This window comes from Nuphar pumila, chromosome 3 (genome assembly GCF_984573655.1).
Source record: "Nuphar pumila chromosome 3, dmNupPumi1.hap1.1, whole genome shotgun sequence".
Lineage (NCBI taxonomy): Eukaryota > Viridiplantae > Streptophyta > Magnoliopsida > Nymphaeales > Nymphaeaceae > Nuphar > Nuphar pumila.
The window spans coordinates 131,482,793-131,502,774 of record NC_143251.1 but is presented as its reverse complement, the minus strand read 5'-3'; the positions used below and the strand labels follow the sequence as shown (position 1 = coordinate 131,502,774).

At 38.5% G+C, this 19,982-nt stretch overlaps 1 protein-coding gene across 3 annotated transcripts in view; it reads left to right on the top strand.

Annotated features, from left to right (window-relative positions):
• Positions 1-19,559, top strand: part of LOC149843852 (gamma-glutamyl hydrolase 2-like) — a 112,732-nt gene extending 93,173 nt beyond the window's left edge. For 2 of the 3 annotated variants that reach the window (XM_090000095.1, XM_090000096.1), the window contains 3 exons: positions 13,746-13,834; positions 19,195-19,287; positions 19,377-19,559. In XM_090000095.1, the coding sequence (XP_089856221.1) occupies positions 13,746-13,834; positions 19,195-19,287; positions 19,377-19,410 (216 nt within the window). In that variant the 3' untranslated portion in view covers positions 19,411-19,559. Of the gene's footprint in view, positions 1-13,722; positions 13,835-19,194; positions 19,288-19,376 lie in introns of all 3 variants that reach the window. The other variant, XR_016430920.1, reaches the window with a different exon arrangement.
• The last annotated feature ends 423 nt before the right edge of the window (positions 19,560-19,982 follow it).

Below are 19,982 nucleotides of genomic sequence, written 5' to 3'. Positions count from 1 at the left end.
TCTTAGCTCGCGTTCTGGACGTTTTGGGTTTGTAACGGATTTTCCTTGGGATATTCGAATTTTGTGAGTTTTGGTTCTTTTAGCTAACGTGCCCAAAGTTGTCAGCTTACCTTCTGAATTAACAAAAGAATAGTCTTTCGCTGATTTGATAAATAAACTATGGAGGAAAGAGATTTTTTTCTAGTCTCTTGCCTATTTTCTGAAAGGTTCGCAAGTTTGAAATTTTGGGACGTTACAATTCGGACCCGGACCCGGACCCGGACCCGGGTTGTGCTTTATAAAACAAAGAAAATAAGAATCGTGCCTAGGGCACGATTCTTGCAAAGATCGAAAGGGGAGAAGGGGGGGGGGGGGTTACAGAAGGTGTAACCAACCCCATTCTTCTCGGAGAGAGAGAGGAGGGGGTCAGTTTGATAAAAGGGGGATGGAGAGGGTCTTGCCCTCTTCACTCTTCTCTCTCTCTCTCTCTCTCTCTCTCTCTCTCTCTCTCTCTCTCTCTCTCTGTTTCAGCTCCCTCTCATTTTCGTGCGCAACGTCAGAGCCATCGTCGCCGACGGCTTCCTACCCGCGGCAGGCATTTACGCCACTCTCGTCGAGTGAAGCTCCCTTTTCCACCTCCTCGTTGTTTCCCCCTCGACTTGAGCTCGACAACGGAGAGATCAACCTCAGTCGACCCCTCTCTCGCGACGGCCGTCTTCGATCGTCGGAAAAGCATCGAAAGAGGTACGATGCTCCTCTTGAATCTAGATGAGGGATCGAATATCGGTTCGATTCCGTGTAGTGTTTGGAGATGAGAATCCTTGGAAAAAAAAAACCTATATGGCTGTGTGCCCTAAGAGACATGGAGGGCGAACCGTGGGTCGCTCTCCATGGCTCGATTGATTGCTTTCCGTCTACTTTCCCCTTTCCTTTTAAGAAAAAAATCTATGTATCTTAGTGAATCTAAAAGAATCGATTTCCTTTTTGTTGAGATCTTAGTTTTTTTGGGGGGGGTTTAAATTAATGTCATTATTTCAACTTGGGCATCGTGTCCTTGGATTGGATCTGTGTTCTTGAACTGGATTTACGTCAGGGCATAAAATCTACAGTTGTGGGAGTTCACGCTGAGTTTGTTCCACCAAGTAATGGGTGAACGTGAACCTAAGTTGGACTGTCATTACACAGTCCAACTCGTTTTCTGTTTAGGATTTAAATTGGGTATACCTGTCATGTGGGGCTGCGTGTTTTCTTTTTTTTGTTTTCTCGAGTTGAGATCACGCTGAGCTGATACATTATAATCTGTGCCTCTCCTGAATAACGATTCACGCTAAGTGAAGCTTGATTTGGGTGGATCGACAATTTCGATCATAAAGCAAGATTGTTTTTACACATTTGGAATAGACACCATGACTGGGATTAGACCTGTGCAATCGGCTGGGTATGGAATGTAATAGAAAAAAAAATAATAATATAAGTATATTTTTTTCCCACTTATACATGGTATGCATATATGTTGATTAAAATTTCTGTCACAGGTTCTCTTAACTTTGTGTAGGTATGTAATTGTGTTCGTAATGGTTGATTCTATGTTAATCTTGTTCATCCATGATAGGTTGATAGTGGTGCTCATGCATGAAAGTTATCAGGTATGTCCCTGTGTTACATACATAATGGAGTTTGATAGACAGATTTATCATAGGATTTATGTATAAGTACCATGTGAATGTTTCCTGGAACCCTGAGCTCTGGATAATGATCTGATCACGTTAGTCGATCCTTGTGTGCATTAAGATAATTGTGCAAACTATTCTTTTTTGAAGGTCCATGCAGTTTTAGCATAATCAGTTGATCTGTTGGAGGGTCAACTCCAGCCGATCCAGTCGACTGGACTAGTTGACAGGCCCAGTCGGCTGGATTGAATTGACTAGTTAGTTGGTAGGTTGCCCGGTTCGGGATTGATAAACCCGACCAACTACTCTAGCATATGTAGAAATTTTCACTTTTGACATATAGAGATGCAAAATTTTAGTATTTGCATTGTCCAGGTTATGCAATCATGAATGTGATCATGTGTTGTTTATTGATATTTTGTGAGTATGTATGCTCGATGATAATATGTAATTTTTGTGCACACTCACACACTCAAAGGAGGTATGCATTGGTGAATACATGTATGTGATGTAGGTAATGAAAGAATCTGAATAGGGCTTCAAGATGAAAGAATCTGAATAGGGCTTCAAGATAGTGCGCCTTCAAGCTTTGGAGAATAGCCTTCAATCTGAAAATACAAAATAAAGAGAAGAGAGGAGAGGGGGAGAAGAGGAGGATGCCAAAAGGAAAGTAGGGCACGTTAAAAGTATCGTGACCCTCTCTTAATAAGATATATATAGGATCTAACACTACTGAACAAAATACATGAAAAATATACAGGATTACAAGTATGCCACCGCCCAAGCATGGGGAAAGCATACGCTCGGATATGGATCCAATATCGGATCCATATCCGATACAAATACAATTCTAACATCCCCCCTCAAGTTGTGCATGAGTTTTCATCATGCCCAACTTGTTCTTCAAATGCCAAAACTGTGATCCAGTGAGTCCTTTGGTGAAAAGATCAGCAACTTGTTCAGAAGTATGTATATATGCAGGGGAGATTTCCTCATCTTCTATTTTCTGACGAATGAAATGTTGATCAATCTCAATGTGCTTGGTACGACTGTGAAGTATGGGATTGAATGAAATTTTAATGGCACTTTGATTGTCAACCAGCATGGAAGATTGAGCAATAGGAAGAGATAATTCCCCAAGGAGGTGACGAAGCCAAGTAGCATCGGCAGTGCCAGCAGCCATGGCCCTATATTCAGCTTCTGTGCTGGATTTTGCAATGGCGCGTTGTCTGCGACTACTCCAACAGACAAGATTAGAATTGAGAAAGACACAATAGCCAGAAACAGATCGGCGTTCATCAAGATCGCTTCCCCAATCAGCATCAGTGTAAGTAGAGATAATATGACCATCCACAGTAGGAGACATGCGTTTATAAGTAAGTCCATCGCCAATAGTCCCCTTGAGATAACGTAAGATACGCTTGACAACTTCCATATGAGTGTCTGTGGGAGCATGCATAAACTGGGAAACTTGATTGACAGCATATACAATGTCGGGCCGAGTGAATGTCAAATATTGAAGTTTCCCAACAATACTGCGGTAAAGGGTTGGAACAGGATATGCAAGACTGCCATCTGAAACGTTCAACTTTGCATGCAAAATGCTGGGCGTGTTAATGGGCTTACAATCAGACATACCAGAGGATGTGAGAATATCAAGGGCATACTTGTGTTGAGAAATAGTGAGGGAATCCTCAGTCCTGTCTAATTCAACACCCAAAAAATATCTGAGGTCCCCGAGATCTTTCATTTTGAAGTGTTGTTCTAACACTTCTTTGATTTGGACGATATGAGAGGAAGTATTTCCCGTGAGAACAATGTCATCCACATATATCAATAACCAAGTAGTGATCCCTCCTTTGTGATAGATAAAAAGAGAATGATCAAGAGCACTCTTCTGAAAACCAGCTTCTTGAATGTGAAGGGAGAACCTTTCAAACCATGAACGAGAAGCCTGTTTTAACCCATATAATGACTTGTGCAACTTGCATACCCATAGATTAGAATCATTAGTAGCATATCCTGGTGGTTGTTCCATGTAGACGTCCTCTTTGAGGAAACCATGAAGAAAAGCATTTTTGACATCAAGTTGATGTAATGACCATCCAAAAGTAACAGCAAGAGAGAGAATAACTCGAATGGTACTCATCTTAACAACAGGGCTGAAAGTCTCATCATAATCTTCCCCATGTTGTTGAGTGAAACCTCTAGCCACAAGACGAGCTTTATACCTATCAATACTGCCATCTGGTTTATATTTGATTTTATAAACCCATTTAGACCCAACAACATTCTTATCCCTTGGCCGTGGAACGACTTCCCATGTTTGACATTCATTCAAGGCTTCCATTTCTTCATTCATGGCTTCAATCCAACGGGAATTTTGAGAGGCCTGAGAATAACACTTTGGTTCAGTCTGTTTATGCAAACTGGTCATAAAAAGCTGAAAATCCAAAGTGAAAGTGTTATAGCTTATCCATCTATCCACGGGATGTCTCGCTCGAGTGGACCTTCGTGGATGAGAAGGAACAATGACAGAATCAGTAGTAGAGGCAGGAGTGCGACGAGAATAAACCAAGCCAGAAAATCTGTCTAAAGGAGGATCAGCCATCTGAGTATCAGACATGTCTGCTTCAATGTGAGTACTATCCATCTGGGCATCAGACATTTCTGCTTCAATGTGAGTACTGTCAGAAGGGGCTGGAAAAGTGGTCGGTTGAATCCCATCGCCTAAGATATTAGCACATAACCATGGATCATATAGTCTGGACGCTGAATCATGAATAGCCTTGGAAGAAGTGTGAAACTGCAATCTGAGTTCATCAAAAACATGTCTTGAAATATGTATACGGCCTGTTAGGGGATTATAGCACCTATAGCCTCGATAATGGTCTGCATAGCCCACAAACTGACACATTATAGCCCGAGCCTGAAGTTTGTTCCGGAGGCTGGAATCAACATGAACATAGCAAATGCATCCAAAAAACCCGAAGCTCATCATACTTAGGATGCTCATTATTCAAAAGAAAGAAAGGAGATTTCCCTGCGAGAAGAGCTAAAGGCAATCGATTTATAACATAAACGGCCGTGTGAAATGCCTCAGTCCATAGAGTCATAGGGAGATCAGTGTCATGGAGCATGCTTAAGGCAGTCTCTACAATGTGTCGGTGCTTGCGTTCTGCAATGCCATTTTGCTGTGGTGTGTGTGGACAAGATATCTGTCTAGTGATGCCATGATTTAGCAAGTATTCAGTAAATTCAGATGATAAATATTCACCACCACCATCACATTGAAAATGCACTATGTTGGATGAAAATTTATTTTGGATGAGGGCATGAAATTGGCTAAACAAACGGAACACTTCAGATTTGTGTTTTATGAAGTGTATCCATGTATAGCGAGAAAAAGAATCAACAAAAATGACATAGTATCTACTGCCAGAAGGAGATGAGACAGGAGCTGGTCCCCAAACATCAGAGTAAATCGTTTCAAACAATTTAGAAGCTCTTTTATTGATGGAATTAAAAGGAAGGGCATGACTCTTACAAAGTTGACAGCTTGAGCACATGCCTGACTCACTAACAGGTCTCAGACTGGATTTGTGCAAAAATCCATTATTAACAAGGCTAGAAATAAAAGAATGACTACAATGGCCTAATCGATTATGCCAAATGGACGGCATATCAATTTGAGTCAAATTGACTTCATTCGGACTGATAGGAAAAGAAACAGATGAACTGGACTTGGACACTGGAGGAGCTTCTTTGAGGACGTACATGTTGCCTTCACGAATTCCTTCAGCGAATATCGTCTTGGTGAGAGGATCCTTGACAAAAACAGAGGAAGGAGTGAATTCAACTGATGTGGAAGAGTCATCAATGAGTTTAGATACTGAAATAATGTTTTTCTTGACATTAGGGACGACTAAAACATTGTGTAAAGGAAGAGAAGTATGCGGCAAAGAAACATATGCATTACCAATGTGAGTAATTTTGTGGTGAGTGCCATCACCTGTAACTACAGAACCTTTTGCTAAATATGGAGATGCACTAGAGAGTTTACCTGCATCATCAGTCACATGGGCGGCAACACCAGAATCCACATACCAGACACCATCATCATTTTGCTTGAGATTCAGATTAGAAATAGCTGTCATTAAGAGTTATTGTGCATCGGGCGTGAATGAGGAGGAAGACGCTCTAGAAATGATAGAGGGGGTTGGCCTGTGATCACGTCGACCTCCCTTAGCTTTGTTCTGAGGATTGTGCCAACATTCAGATTTAACATGTCCTCTCTTGTTGCAATAGAAACATGTAGGGATACGCTTTGGCATGTTAACAAGAGTGCTGCCCTGAGGAGTAGGAAGAATACCCTTTCCTTGTCCGGATGTATGAGCCCAAGTATGTGCACGCTGTCCTGACACACCATGTGTAGAAGTAACTAAAATACTGGGCGAAGTAGAAATGGAAGCATCATGCCTGTGAACTCTACTAGCCTCATGCTGGATCAATTTTGCCTTTAAGTCTTCAAAAGAGGGTAAGACAGGGAGAACCTCCAGAGCAGTGCAAAATATATCAAACTCTGACCCTAGACCACTAAGAGCCTGCTGAACTTTATCCTTGTCTGAAATAGGATGGCCAATAACAGCAAGTTGATCGCTTACATTTTTAATCTCATAGAGATACTCAAGTACAGATCTGGAGCCTCTATTTATGCTTTGAAATTGACGCTTCAATTGAAGATATCTAGCTTCTGAAACTTGAGAGTATGTATTTGCAAGCGTATTCCATAGTTGAAAAGCTGAGATATCATCATCTATACCTGCAAGCACTTCTTCAGAGAGGGTAGAAGTAATATAAGCAACTAAAGCCTGATCATGTGCCATCCATACGGCATATGCTGGATTAGGGATATTATCTGTAGCAGTCACCGAACTAGTAGCATCCTTTGTTTCACCCAAAATCAATTCAGGCGGGGCTGGAGTAGAGCCATCAATATGACCATATAGACAATGGCTCTTAATGAAAGGGACTATCTGACGTTTCCACGTCAAATAGTTGGAATGGGTTAACTTTTGGGAGATGAGTTGGGAGAGAAAACTCGAAGAGAGGGTGGACATGATTATGCTGATATAATATTTGCGTTTCCAAAGGTACTCGGCTGAAGGATCAGGCACTCGGCTGAAGGATGAGGATCAGGCACTCGGCTGAAGAATGAAGATCAAACTCAGCAGATCGTGGCCTGGTTGACAGGCGTGATGAAGAAGGCAGACGTAACTCAGCAGTTCGTCGATCGTGGCTGGAGAAGACTCGCTCGTGGCTGGAGAAACAGGCGTCGATCGTGGGTTGCTCTGATACCATGAAAAAATCTGAATAGGGCTTCAAGATGAAAGAATCTGAATAGGGCTTCAAGATAGTGCGCCTTCAAGCTTTGGAGAATAGCCTTCAATCTGAAAATACAAAATAAAGAGAAGAGAGGAGAGGGGGAGAAGAGGAGGATGCCAAAAGGAAAGTAGGGCACGTTAAAAGTATCGTGACCCTCTCTTAATAAGATATATATAGGATCTAACACTACTGAACAAAATACATGAAAAATATACAGGATTACAAGTATGCCACCGCCCAAGCATGGGGAAAGCATACGCTCGGATATGGATCCAATATCGGATCCATATCCGATACAAATACAATTCTAACAGGTAACACACATAATAAGGATGCATATGATTGTGAAATGACATGCTTATGATTGGCATTATTTTTGCATGGGTACACATGCATTTGGCACACTAACCTGGTGTTACGAATAAAACACAACTTTGGTTTTGTTATGTGATGCATCGATGGCCTAAATGGACCATCACCGGCCTGGAGAGCCGTGGGTTTGATTTTTGTTCATATATATATATTTTGATTTGCATCACTTAAAACACACAAGTTGGTATGACACGCTAATACACTGTTCTAGTTATCCTTATGGGCTGGAGTCCCGTAAGGGTCCTCATAAGGGAGGATATGGGTTTTCACCTTTACTTTTGCATATGGTATTGCAAACTTAAAGAATTGACTTTCAATAAAAAGATAATAAATAAGAACAGTGTAATATATGTTCTGGGATCTCTCATCTGAAGAATGAGGATCTTAGAGATTCGGTCTTGGGGAGACTGTGAGGATACAAAAACTTTGTTTGCTTTATTTTGTCCTTTGAACCTCAATGGAGAGTCCACCACTTTACCTGAGGGTGGTGTGTTTAACATCGCTGTTGTTTTTTGTATCAAGAAAGTGACATATGTGGGCGTGAGATGTCCCTTGTGTCCCCGACATTAGATGTGGAAGTCTAATGTTCCGAAGGTGATTCGGTCGAGGGTTAAGTTCGGAACCCAGTAATAAATTATAAATTGTGTGTTAAGCTACCTTGGGAACCTAACTTGACCTCGGGGATTGTACTCGTTTGGTGTATCCGCGGGCAACGGTAATTACAACAAACAACAACAACAACAACAACTACGCCTTCATCCCAAAACAATTGGGGTCAGCGATATGAACCAAAAAAGAAATTCATTTTGGGTCTTCCACATGAATCCTTTTCCTCCAATCATTTCTATCCAACGCCATGTCCTCGGTGAGGTTCAAAGCATTCATATCCTTTCCTATCATCTCCATCCAAGTCTTCCTAGGCCTACCCCGACCTCTTTTAACTAATATATTTTCCCATTTCTCCAACCTTCTAACTGGAGCATCATTAGGCCTTCGCCGAATATGTCCAAACCACCGTAAACGATTCTCTCGCATCTTATTTTCAATGGGTGCAACACCTACCTTCTTACGTATCTCTTCGTTCCGAATCTTATCTTTTATTGTATTTCCACACATCCATCTAAGCATCCGCATCTCAGCTACACTCATTTTTTGAATATGATGTCTCTTGGCAGCCCAACATTCCGTACCATATAGTAAAGCGGGTCTAATAGTCGTCCTATAAAACTTTCCCTTCAACCGCAATGGCATTCTACGATCGCACAGCACTCCAGTAGCACTTTTCCATTTCATCCACCCAACCTTTATCCTATGATTTACATCTCCATCAATTTCTCCATACTTTTGAATGATGGATCCCAAATATTTGAAATAATCATTCACCGGTATATCTTGCTCACCAAGCTTCACTACACTCCCATCACTACTTCGTTGCTTACTAAACCGACATTCCATATATTCAGTCTTACTCTTACTCAACTTAAAACCTCTAGCTTCCAATGTCTGTCTCCATAATTCTAACTTAGCATTAACCCCAGCTCTAGACTCATCAATCAAAACAATATCATCAGCAAACAACATACACCACGGTACATTTTCTTGAATTGATCTCGTAAGCTCATCCATCACTATCGCAAATAGGAAAGGGCTTAAAGCAGATCCTTGATGTAACCCAACCGTTATCGGAAAATTGGTTGTCACCCCTCCACAAGTGCGGACATTGGTTACTACTCCTTCATACATATCTTTAATTATACTAATGTACTTGAGAGAAACACCTTTCTTCATCATTGTCCACCAGAGAACGTCCCTAGGTACTCTATCGTATGCCTTCTCTAAATCAATAAAAACCATATGCAAATCTTTGTTCCTCTCTCTATATCTTTCAATAAGTTGTCTAAGAAGATGTATAGCTTCCATAGTTGATCTTCCAGGCATAAAACCAAATTGATTCTCCGATATCATGACAACCTTCCTCAACCTAGACTCAATCACCCTCTCCCAAAGTTTCATAGTATGACTCATGAGTTTTATACCACGATAGTTTGTGCAATCTTGTATATCACCCTTATTCTTATATAAAGGCACCAAAGTACTCTTCCTCCACTCATTAGGCATCTTATTTGTTCGCCAAATCAAGTTAAAAAGATTTGTCAACCATTCTAAACCTTTCTCTCCCAAGCATTTCCAAGCCTCGATAGGTATACCATCTGGGCCAACTGCCCTTCTTGATTTCATTTTCTTCAAAGCCTCTGCAATTTCTTTCTTTTGAATCTTGCGCATGAAGTCACGATTTATCTCATGAAAAGGAATGGAGAAGTCTCCAAGATCTTGAGCATGACTATCATTAAATAGCTTATCAAAATAATCTTTCCATCTCTCCTTAATCTCCTCATCTTTGACTAAAACCCTTTGCGTTTCATCTTTGATACATCTAACCATACCCAAATCCTTCGATTTCCTATCTCTCATCTTTGCAAGCCTATAAATATCCTTCTCGCCTTCTTTGGTATCCAACTTGTCATAAACCTCCTTATATACCTTAGCCCTCGCGTTTCGAACAACTTTTTTAGCTTCCTTCTTTGCTATCATATACTTCTCCAAATTCTCATTATCACGACTCTTACTTAGATTTCTATAACACTCTCTTTTAACCTTAATAGCTAATTTGACATCCTCGTTCCACCATGATGTATCCTTACCTAGTGGTGCACCGCCTTTAGACTCACCCAATACCTCCTTAGCTACTTTTCTCATACCACCCGCTATCTTATTCCACATTGATTCTGAATCCTCCTCGAGACACCAATCAACTTCCTTAACTACCTGCGCTACAAACATTCCTTGTTTAGCTCCTTTCAGTGCCCACCACTTAATTCTAGGATCTATCCTATGTCTATCCCTTTTGCGGCATTGTCTAATTCTAAGATCTAAAATTAAGACTCTATGTTGTGTAGCTACACTTTCTCCTGGTATAACCTTACAATCGATGCAACAACCCCTATCTCTCTTTCTAAGTAGGAAAAAATCTATCTGACTCGTATTAACCCCACTTTTAAATGTTACTAGGTGAGACTCCCTCTTCCTAAACCAAGTGTTTGCTAAGATCATATCATAGGACAAACAAAAATCTAAAATCCTTTCTCCACTTTCATTTCTTTCTCCTATACCATAGCCTCCATGGATATTCTCAAATCCATCCCTACTAATGCCTACATGTCCATTAAGGTCACCGCCGATGAAAAGCTTTTCTCCATAAGATGTCTCTTGTACTACTCCATCTAAATCTTCCCAAAATTGATGCTTAATGGAATCATCTAAACCTACTTGAGGTGCATAAACACTAATAATATTAATAATATCCGTACCTAATACTAATTTAATAAGTAAAATTCTATCACCCTTCCTACGGACCTCAACTACATTATCTATAAACTGACGACTCATAGCAATCCCTACTCCATTCCTATTCCTATTTATTCCTGTATACCAAATCTTATATCCCCAAGGTTCTATCACTTTAGCTTTCTCACCTACCCATTTGGTCTCTTGAAGACATAAAATATCAATCTTTCTCCTACACATAACATCTACTAACTCTACCAACTTACCAGTTAAAGACCCTATGTTCCAAGTGGCTAACCTAATTTTATGGTCTTGGACTAACTTCTTTACCCCCACCCGTCCAACAAAGTGAGGGAACCCTTGCCTATTTGACACCACACCCGGGCGCCGGTGTGACGCGTCGCTTCTGGGCGACGACCTAGCAACCCTTGCACATTTATCACTGCCTCCGGGCCTAGAGAGTACAGCGCGTCGCTCAGTAGGGAACGCCCCAACGAAATTCTCATATTGGTTCATTTTCATAGGATATGACAAAGTTTTTATGCTGGCTGTCACAGGCCTACCGCAACCCTCCTCCTTTATCCGGGCTTGGGACCGGCAGTGTATAACTCCGCAACGGTAATTAAAAAGAAGAAATTTAAAGTTGTATGCATTTAATAGGGCATGCATATGGAAAAGAAAAACTTAAATGAAAGATAACAAATGATTCATGCATTGCACATAGCACATACATTTTTCTGCGATGTATTAGAACATGCACATTTTACTTATTTTCTCAATCATGACATGATGAATGCATGTTAATTACTTTCTACTGCATGCCGAAAGTATTGACCACTTAGTTCTTGCTATATGCTACTACTTTATTGTTTCTTCCTGCTTAGCATATGTAACCTGTTGCATGTATGATTACTTAAATGTTGCAAATTGTTATATCTGCACTCACTCAAACTATTACATGAAATCTTATCTATATGTCTTGTCTCACTTGGTTTCATTAGAAGTAGCTGTGCTCAGAATTTTGGTTCTAACACCCTACTTTATTGGTTTTTCATAGAAACATGTAATCAGTGAGGTTTGGCTAGCTACTAGGGGGAGACACGAGAGTCGCACTTAATTCTTGACAGCTTCACGAGTGGATAGAGTGACTCTTTCTTTTGTCTTTCAGTTTTACTGTTCTTTTCAGTTCTTTTGTTTCAGTTAGTGACTACTTCACTTTCTGTTGAGTAGAACACTGTCTTTGGAGTTGGATTTTGATTCATTAATAAAAAAGGGGAGGGGTTGGTTATGGATGATAAATGTAAGTTCGTTTGTGGTGTGTGGTTATCCAGCTGAAATTAGAACTGTAAGGACCCCAAGTCTCTGAGAAGATTTTTGCCACACTTTAGAAGAAAAAAAATTCCATATTTTCAAGAGGTGTGAGTTGGGGTCGTTACACCTCCGCAATCAGTTCTAAATATCTTTAAGCCGCTATTAAATTAATTTTTAATCATCACATGGAATGATTTAAAATATGAAAAAACTTCATGCTTATGTCTAATAAAATATATCAAAAAATACCTAGAAAAAATCATCCATAAAAATCACATAGTAGGCAAACCCTCATTTTGAAACAACAGGTACCGGTCCCCAAACATCTGACTAAACAATTTCGAAAGGTTTAGAAGTAAACATTGATCTTTGTTCAAAAAGCATACTTCTGATTTTTTCAAGTATACAGTCATTACAAGAGAATGTATTTTTACAAAAAAATTGGCAAAATGTAAATAAGATAACTTGGTGATATTGGGATGACCAAGTCTTTTGTGTCAAACATTTATATCTTTATGTTGGACAACATTACAAAAGAAATTTTTAGGAACTTGAAGAGAGTCCATATAATATAAGTCTCCCTTCCTAGAGCCTTCCCTAATCAACTTTCTGAACTGGCGATCCTGTATTAAACATTTATCAGAGAAAAAATTTATATCACATCTATGGTCCGAGAGTTGAGAAACGGAGAAAAGGTTCAAGTTTAACTTTGGTATAAATCTAATTTTGGGAATGAAAAAGTTTTGAGTTTCAAAATTACCTTTGATTTCAAGAGAAGTTCCATCTATAGTAGAAACAAAAGATGGGAAAATATTTTTTTTAATATTCGGAAAGGGAATACATGTTTGGGGACATATGAAAAGACACACCCGAATCCAAAAGCTCTTGAACAAAATACAAGGGGAAGTCCCCTATTTATACACCACAAGAGGAGCCACCTAGGGGACTCCCAAAGGAGTCGTTGGGAGTGACCGTTGGAGGCTCCCCCAATGACTCTTTGGGGAGCCTTCCTAGGTGGCACAAACCATGAAAAAGAAAAAGAATAACAGGAAATACAATCATATTCCAAATGGAATATGCATAAAATAGGAAATTACAGAAATACCATTTTCGGGTAATAAATAAATATATATATATATATATATATATATATACACACACAAGAACATATGACAAAATTAAGGATTACATTTTAACAGGTTTTCCATTTTTTTTTCTGTATATTGCCAGGCATCATATATTATACTCCTGTTTTCTGGCATTCATCTTGTGTTTCTGCTTTTCTAAGAATGAGATAGTTTGCAAGTATATCTGAAACTAAGTTTGAAAGTGATTTTATTTGAAACTAATAAGCAGCTCACATGTTTCACATAATTTCACTTGATTCTGAGGAACTCTGAAGTAGTCAATCTAAGTAATTGTGGAAATTTTTTCTTTTAATTGACAATTAGTCTGGACATGTTAATAGGTGAGCGAAATACTGTCTATTTTATCAATTGATTGTAATTTAATTGCCCATCATAACCTTTGTATTGATAAGTTCAAAGTAAAAAAGTTTTAATTAGGGTAATTTTAGTATTGCATTAAAAACTAAGTGTTTTAGCTGATGCCATATTAGTTCTTCATCGATGCACTGTTCTATTCATGTTGGACACATTAGGGATCTGATGTAGAAAACTGCAGAAGAATGCGTTTGAGTGGGGGCTTTCAATGATTCCACATACTGAGGATGCTGTCCAAGTGACCCAAAATGTTGCCAACTTTTTTATCAGGTTAGTTTATCTCTATATCTTTTATTTACATTTAGATATTAGATTATCTGATGCTGCAATTAACATGTCTGGCAACCTTAAAAAGCATTGCTGGAATAGTTTTTTCTGAAAATATTTGTGAAAATGTGATCTTTCTTTTGAACATACAGCTTTCTTTGAAAAGACAATTAATTTTCATTTAAACCTAATTCCAAGTCAGGATTAAGTTACTATGTTTGATTTTCATATTTGGGTGTGTTCTGAGTCTTCTGACCTAATTAGAAGTCGCTTAAATAGCCTAATCTAATCTGCGCTATAGTCGTATATATAATCTAAGATAGTTTTTCTGAAAATACTTGTGCAAATGTGATCTTTCTTTTGAACGGGCAGCTTTCTTTGAAAAAAACATTAATTTTCATTTAAACCTAATTTCAAGTCAAAATTAAGTTGCTATCTTTGATTATCATATTTGGACGTATTCTGACCTAATTAGAAGTAACTTAAATATCATAATCCAGGCAGAGCTATAGTTGTGTATATAATAAAGATGCAATCATTAGAACTTTGGAGACAGAAAGGGACAGGGTTCATCTGTTTAGATAATGCCAACACTTGTTACAGAACCGACCATTAAGAGTACCTGTCTGTTAGTTTCTGGTCGTGCTATTGCAAAAAATTGGTTGTGTAAAGATGGCCCTTCATACATGGGAATAGTGATTTTGCTCGACAGTAAGCATGCTGTGTTCATGTGCACATAAATTGGTTGTGTACAGATCTTCATACATGGGAATGGTCATTTTGCTTGGCAGTAAGCAATTAAGCACGCTCTGTTCATGTGCACGTAGCTTCTTTCTCTTCACATATAGATCAATCCTACAGTATTTGGTAGTCATGATCCATTCAAAGTCTAGGTAGGTGCTGTGTGTTTTGAAATTTTATCTGTTCCAAAGCATCTTAAACATTACGGGATACAAAGTGTCTTCACAATTATATCGTCTGGGTCGACCTACCTTAGGATGGCAAGATTGATGATATTGAGGTACTCTGTATGTGTGTGTGTGAGAGAGCATGAAGTGATACAATGGCTTTACGGTAATGGCAGGCACTGGATTAACTGGAAACCAGGTGGGTGGATGGATGGTATCACTCTACCTGTTTCTGAGAGATCGGGTGTTGGAATGTTAGCCAGTCAAAGAGGGGTTTTGCCTAGGGTGGATGCAAAGCTTATTCATGCAAAAAACGAATGTTAGCCGAGGTTTCTGGTCACAGGAAGGCCAGATACAAGGAGAGCAAGTGTTTGCCCTCTTGAGATAATACAAGCCCCACTGCTTTCTGACATCACCATGCTAGAAATTGGAGTGTTTATATTTATATATATATATATATATATATATAGAGAGAGAGAGAGAGAGAGAGAGCTGCCTGTCGCTTTTTTGGCTTACCGCCAGCCTATTAGGCTTTTAAGGGGTTTTTTCTCTGTTTTCTTTAAATCTGACTGCACGTGTTCTACATGCTTGATTTTATGAGAAAACAGGTAGGTTTTTATAAGGCTTAAAATTGATGGTGTAAGATTTTTATAAATATTCAAGACTTAAAAAATCATGTTTTTTATTGAAAAAACATGATCCAGTGTTATTCACTATGCCGAACACATCTGTAGGGTTAGATTTGCAAAAAGCAACCTTAAAACACCCGTTCACCCATGGTAGACTGGTAGTAGGCTAGAAAATTGGTGGGTGTGCACGGCTTAGGTGTGCATGCCCCGAATGTGGTTTTAGACACCATTTTTCAGTGATTTAACTATACGGATGTGTTTGGCATGACCAAAAGCATGATTTTATAACATTGTAAATTCAAAAATTTGTGGACTCTTGATTTTCATCCCTTAAAATGACCTGTTTATGTGTTGGATTGGATTACTCAAAAGCTGATCCCTACTAATTTGATTGTGTGGAACAAATATGTAAATTCAGATTTTTAAAAAGTAAAAAAAAAAACATTGGGGAAAAATTGAGTTCATTTTCATGTTAACGGGTGGTTGTGCACACCTTACCCCTTATACTCTCTCTCTCTCTCTCTCTCTCTCTCTCTCTCTCTCTCTATATATATATATATATATATATATATATATATATATATATATATATAAAGACCCCATTTCTCATTCTGTCCCATAGGTTTTAAGTGTTTTATGATAGATCTGAACCATTAGATGTGTTTAGCATGCTCAATTTAGTAGGAATAGACTCTTGGATTATGTTTTTTGGATGAAAAAATATATTTTTCTTAGCCCCAAAAAACAGGTACCTTCATAGCCATTGATTTTGGATCACCAGAAAAACCTGTATTCAGGTCAGATTCCGGCAATCCAAAAGCTGGTTCCCACTAAAACCTATAGATCAAATCTACGGTGTTAGACTTTAGAAAAAAATACTTAAAACATTGATTTTTGATAGATCCTAATGACCTTATGAAACAGGGGTCTAAGAAACACATCTCTCTCTCTCTCTCTCTCTCTCTCTCTCTCTATCTATATATATATATATATATATATATATATATATATATATAGTGGTAGCTGCTTGATCCATAGCTACTTAACCCATAGTCATGCTGACCATCCATCGCATGCGTGTGATGGATGGTCAGCACACAAAAATGTCCAAAAATTGCAAAAATGCACAAAAGTGCCTTTAGTGGAGCCTTTGTAGAGCTGCTAAAGGCCCTAAGGATGTGCCCTTTATTTAAAAAATGGCTTTTAGTGGTGTATTGAAGCGCAGTTAAAAATCCAAGTTCCGTTGTGACCTTTAGCGACTTTTTCGCAGAAAAATGCTAAGCAATGGATGCTAATCAAAATCAAATTCCTGTCAATTATCTATGAATCAAGCAGCTCTCTCTCTCTCTCTCTCTCTCTCTCTCTCTCTCTCTCTCTCTATATATATATATATATATATATATATATATATATATATATATATAAAGAGAGAGAGATAGTAATGGGTCCGTGTTAAATAAAATACGCTAAATGAGTTTTTCAGGTTTTTATGTTTTATTTTTAAATTATAGGGATCAGCTCTTGAAGTGTTTGATTCCGACACCTGATTGGGTTTTTATAACGTTCGAAAAATCATTGGCCTAAAATCTTTGTAAATTTTTAAGGCTCCAAATATCATTTTCTTTATTTAAAACACATGATCCAGGTGTGGATTCCTCATAAAGTGACCATGCCCAACACATTTATGGGATCAAAATTATAAAAAAAAAAAACACCACCCATTTAGCACGTTTCATTTAGCACAGACCTCTCTCTCTCTCTCTCTCTCTCTCTCTCTCTCTATATATATATATATATATATATATATATATATATATAATGTGTTCCTTAGGCTCCCTTTTTCATTAGGTCTGGTTAGGCTGCTTCAAAAATCATAGTTTGAGGTATTTTTTTTCTCACATGTAACACAATAGATGTGATCTATAGGTTTTGTTTAGTGGGAACAAGCTTTTGGATCTGCGGAATAAGTTTTTCCTATGATCCAAAATCAATGGCCATGAAGGTACCAGTTTTTTCTTAGCTCATAAAAACTTGTTTCTTTCTCAAAAAACATAATCCAAGGGTCAATTCCCACCAAATTGATCTTGCTAAACACATCTAACGGTTCAGATCTATCATTAAACACTTAAAACTATGGGGCAGAATGATAAATGGGACCTAATATGTTTAGTTCTCATATATATATATATATATATATATATATATATATATATATATATATATAAAGGGAGACCGTCAAACCAAAGGAAGGTCCAAATTCTACAATCAACAATTATTGATCACTCTCCTTCAATGCTTGAGCATCTCATCGTTCGGTTCTCATATATTTGTTCTTTATAATTTATTTAGTAAAAATTATGCTTTACATAAATACTTTACGATATATGGACATGTTTTTTGAAACATGAAAAATCGATGACTCACAATGCATTTAAAACTTTACAATACAAAGTATTCTTGGCCATTGTCTTTTAGCGCTTTAAAAAACACATCTAAACATCAAAAATTCATAATCCAAAACATGTCACCCACTAAGTGAATGATAAAATTCTAATATGTAACATTCAATCGATGAAAAGCTCAATTGATAGAGAAGGAATGCCATCGATTATCATTGTAGATTTTCACTTTCCTTTGGTTGGACAGCCTCTTTTCTTATATATATATATATATATATATATATATATATATATATATATATATATATATATATATAGGGAGAGAGAGAGAGAGAGAGAGATGGGTACGTGTTAAATGAAATATGAGAGATAAAATGTGCTAAATGTTTTTTTTTTTGCTTTTTCAGTGTTTTTTTGCAGTTCTGACCCCATAAATGTGTTTGGCATCATTGATTTATGAGGAATTCACATTTGGATCATGTGTTTACCATAAAAAAATGATATTTGGAGCCTCAAAATTTTACAAAGATTTTGGACCGTTATAAAAACCCACCCATGTGTCAGAATCTAACACTTCAATAGATGATCCCTATAAAATCAAGTGCATAAATCACATCTGGACGGTCAGAATTTAAAAGTAAAACAAAAAAAACCTGAAAACCTCATTTAGCACATACCCATTACTATATAGAGTGAGACAGAGGAAGAGGTATGCTACGTAGAGATCCCTTATACCCACATACATAGGTGTAGGTTGCATCTTATCAATCAGACCTTACAGATGTATTCACCGTAGTTTATATGATAGAAATCATGGTTTGTGCATGGCTTTTGGACATAGTAGGTGGTTGTGGGGAGCAGGGGCGTAGCTAGGATTCATGTGAGGGGGGAGGGGGGGGGGGGGGGGCAAATAGGGGTGTAGCAAAAACAAATTATTTTTTGTGAGTGGGGGGTTCGGGGGCAGCGGCCCCGAAATATTTTTTTTTGAGATAAAATAAAAAATGGCTACAATTATTAATAAAAATCTATTTCATATGGACAAATCAAACTATTTGCTGCAGTCAGGGCTGGGCTAGGACTGGGCTTTTAAAAACAAAAAAACAAAAAAAAATAACTGTTTCGGGAGGCAGGACTGGGCTACAGTCCTGCCCCCCCTAGCTACGCCCTTGGTGGGGAGTACCGATACTTTCAGGACAGTGCTGCGTCAGGCTAGCCTTTAGGCAAACACGCCTTGTAGGGATCACAAAACTGGATTGGTAGAAGGTGTTTCTTGCTTTATCTTTTTGGTCTTCCTTAAAGACAGTTTGCTTGTTGAAAGAACAATTACCATGGATGTTCTTCCCTGTGTTTCCATTCTTCTACCGTTCTGCTCGCCCATGGAAGTTAATGTTTTTAATAAATTTCACATTTTAATTACTTTGGTTCAGTGAGGCTCGAAAATCCTTGAATAGACCACCTGCCAGAACGGTTCTGGACAACCTCATTTACAACTACAGCCCCACTTACTGTGGGAAGGCAGGGTAAGGTTAAAAAATGACCACTTTATCCAACAATGAGAAGGTTATCTAGATGGTCAGATTTTAACATTGCTTCAACTTTGATGTTGTAGGAGGGGATTTGACGAGGTATACATCTTCTCCTGAACAGTTCTGGGAGATTCAGTGGATTCACCAAATTGATCAAGAAAATTCTGTTAATAAAAAAAAAACCTTGGGGTTTCCAAACATTATGTGTATAAATAATGGCTGCATGTTATTGGAGCTGGTGAAGCAATAGAACTTTCGTTCTTTGTTTTTTTTTCCCTTTATTTTGGCGTTGTACAGATATCAGGATCTTAAGATATGATAAAAAAGCCAGATCCTGGATATCAAATATAAGAAGCGACTTTTTTTTTTTCAATGTAATGGGAAAAACCTCTGATGGTTCGGACTTCCTCTTACGGACTGCGAGGTGCCACATTGACCGTGGCCTTGTTTCGGTGTCCGGTAAAGGACACACCTGTATATAGGGATGGCAGTGGGGTGGGGCGGGGGACAAAGGTCTCCACCCCCGCCCCGCCTCAAGATTAGAACCTCCATCCCTGCACGGGAATGGATTTTAACCTCCACCCCCACTTTCATCCCTGTTTCATGTCCTCCATCCCCGGTTCAAACGGGGATGAGGCGGGGAAAAGTGTACTTCCATCCCCGCCTCCATCCCCGAACGGGGATTGGAT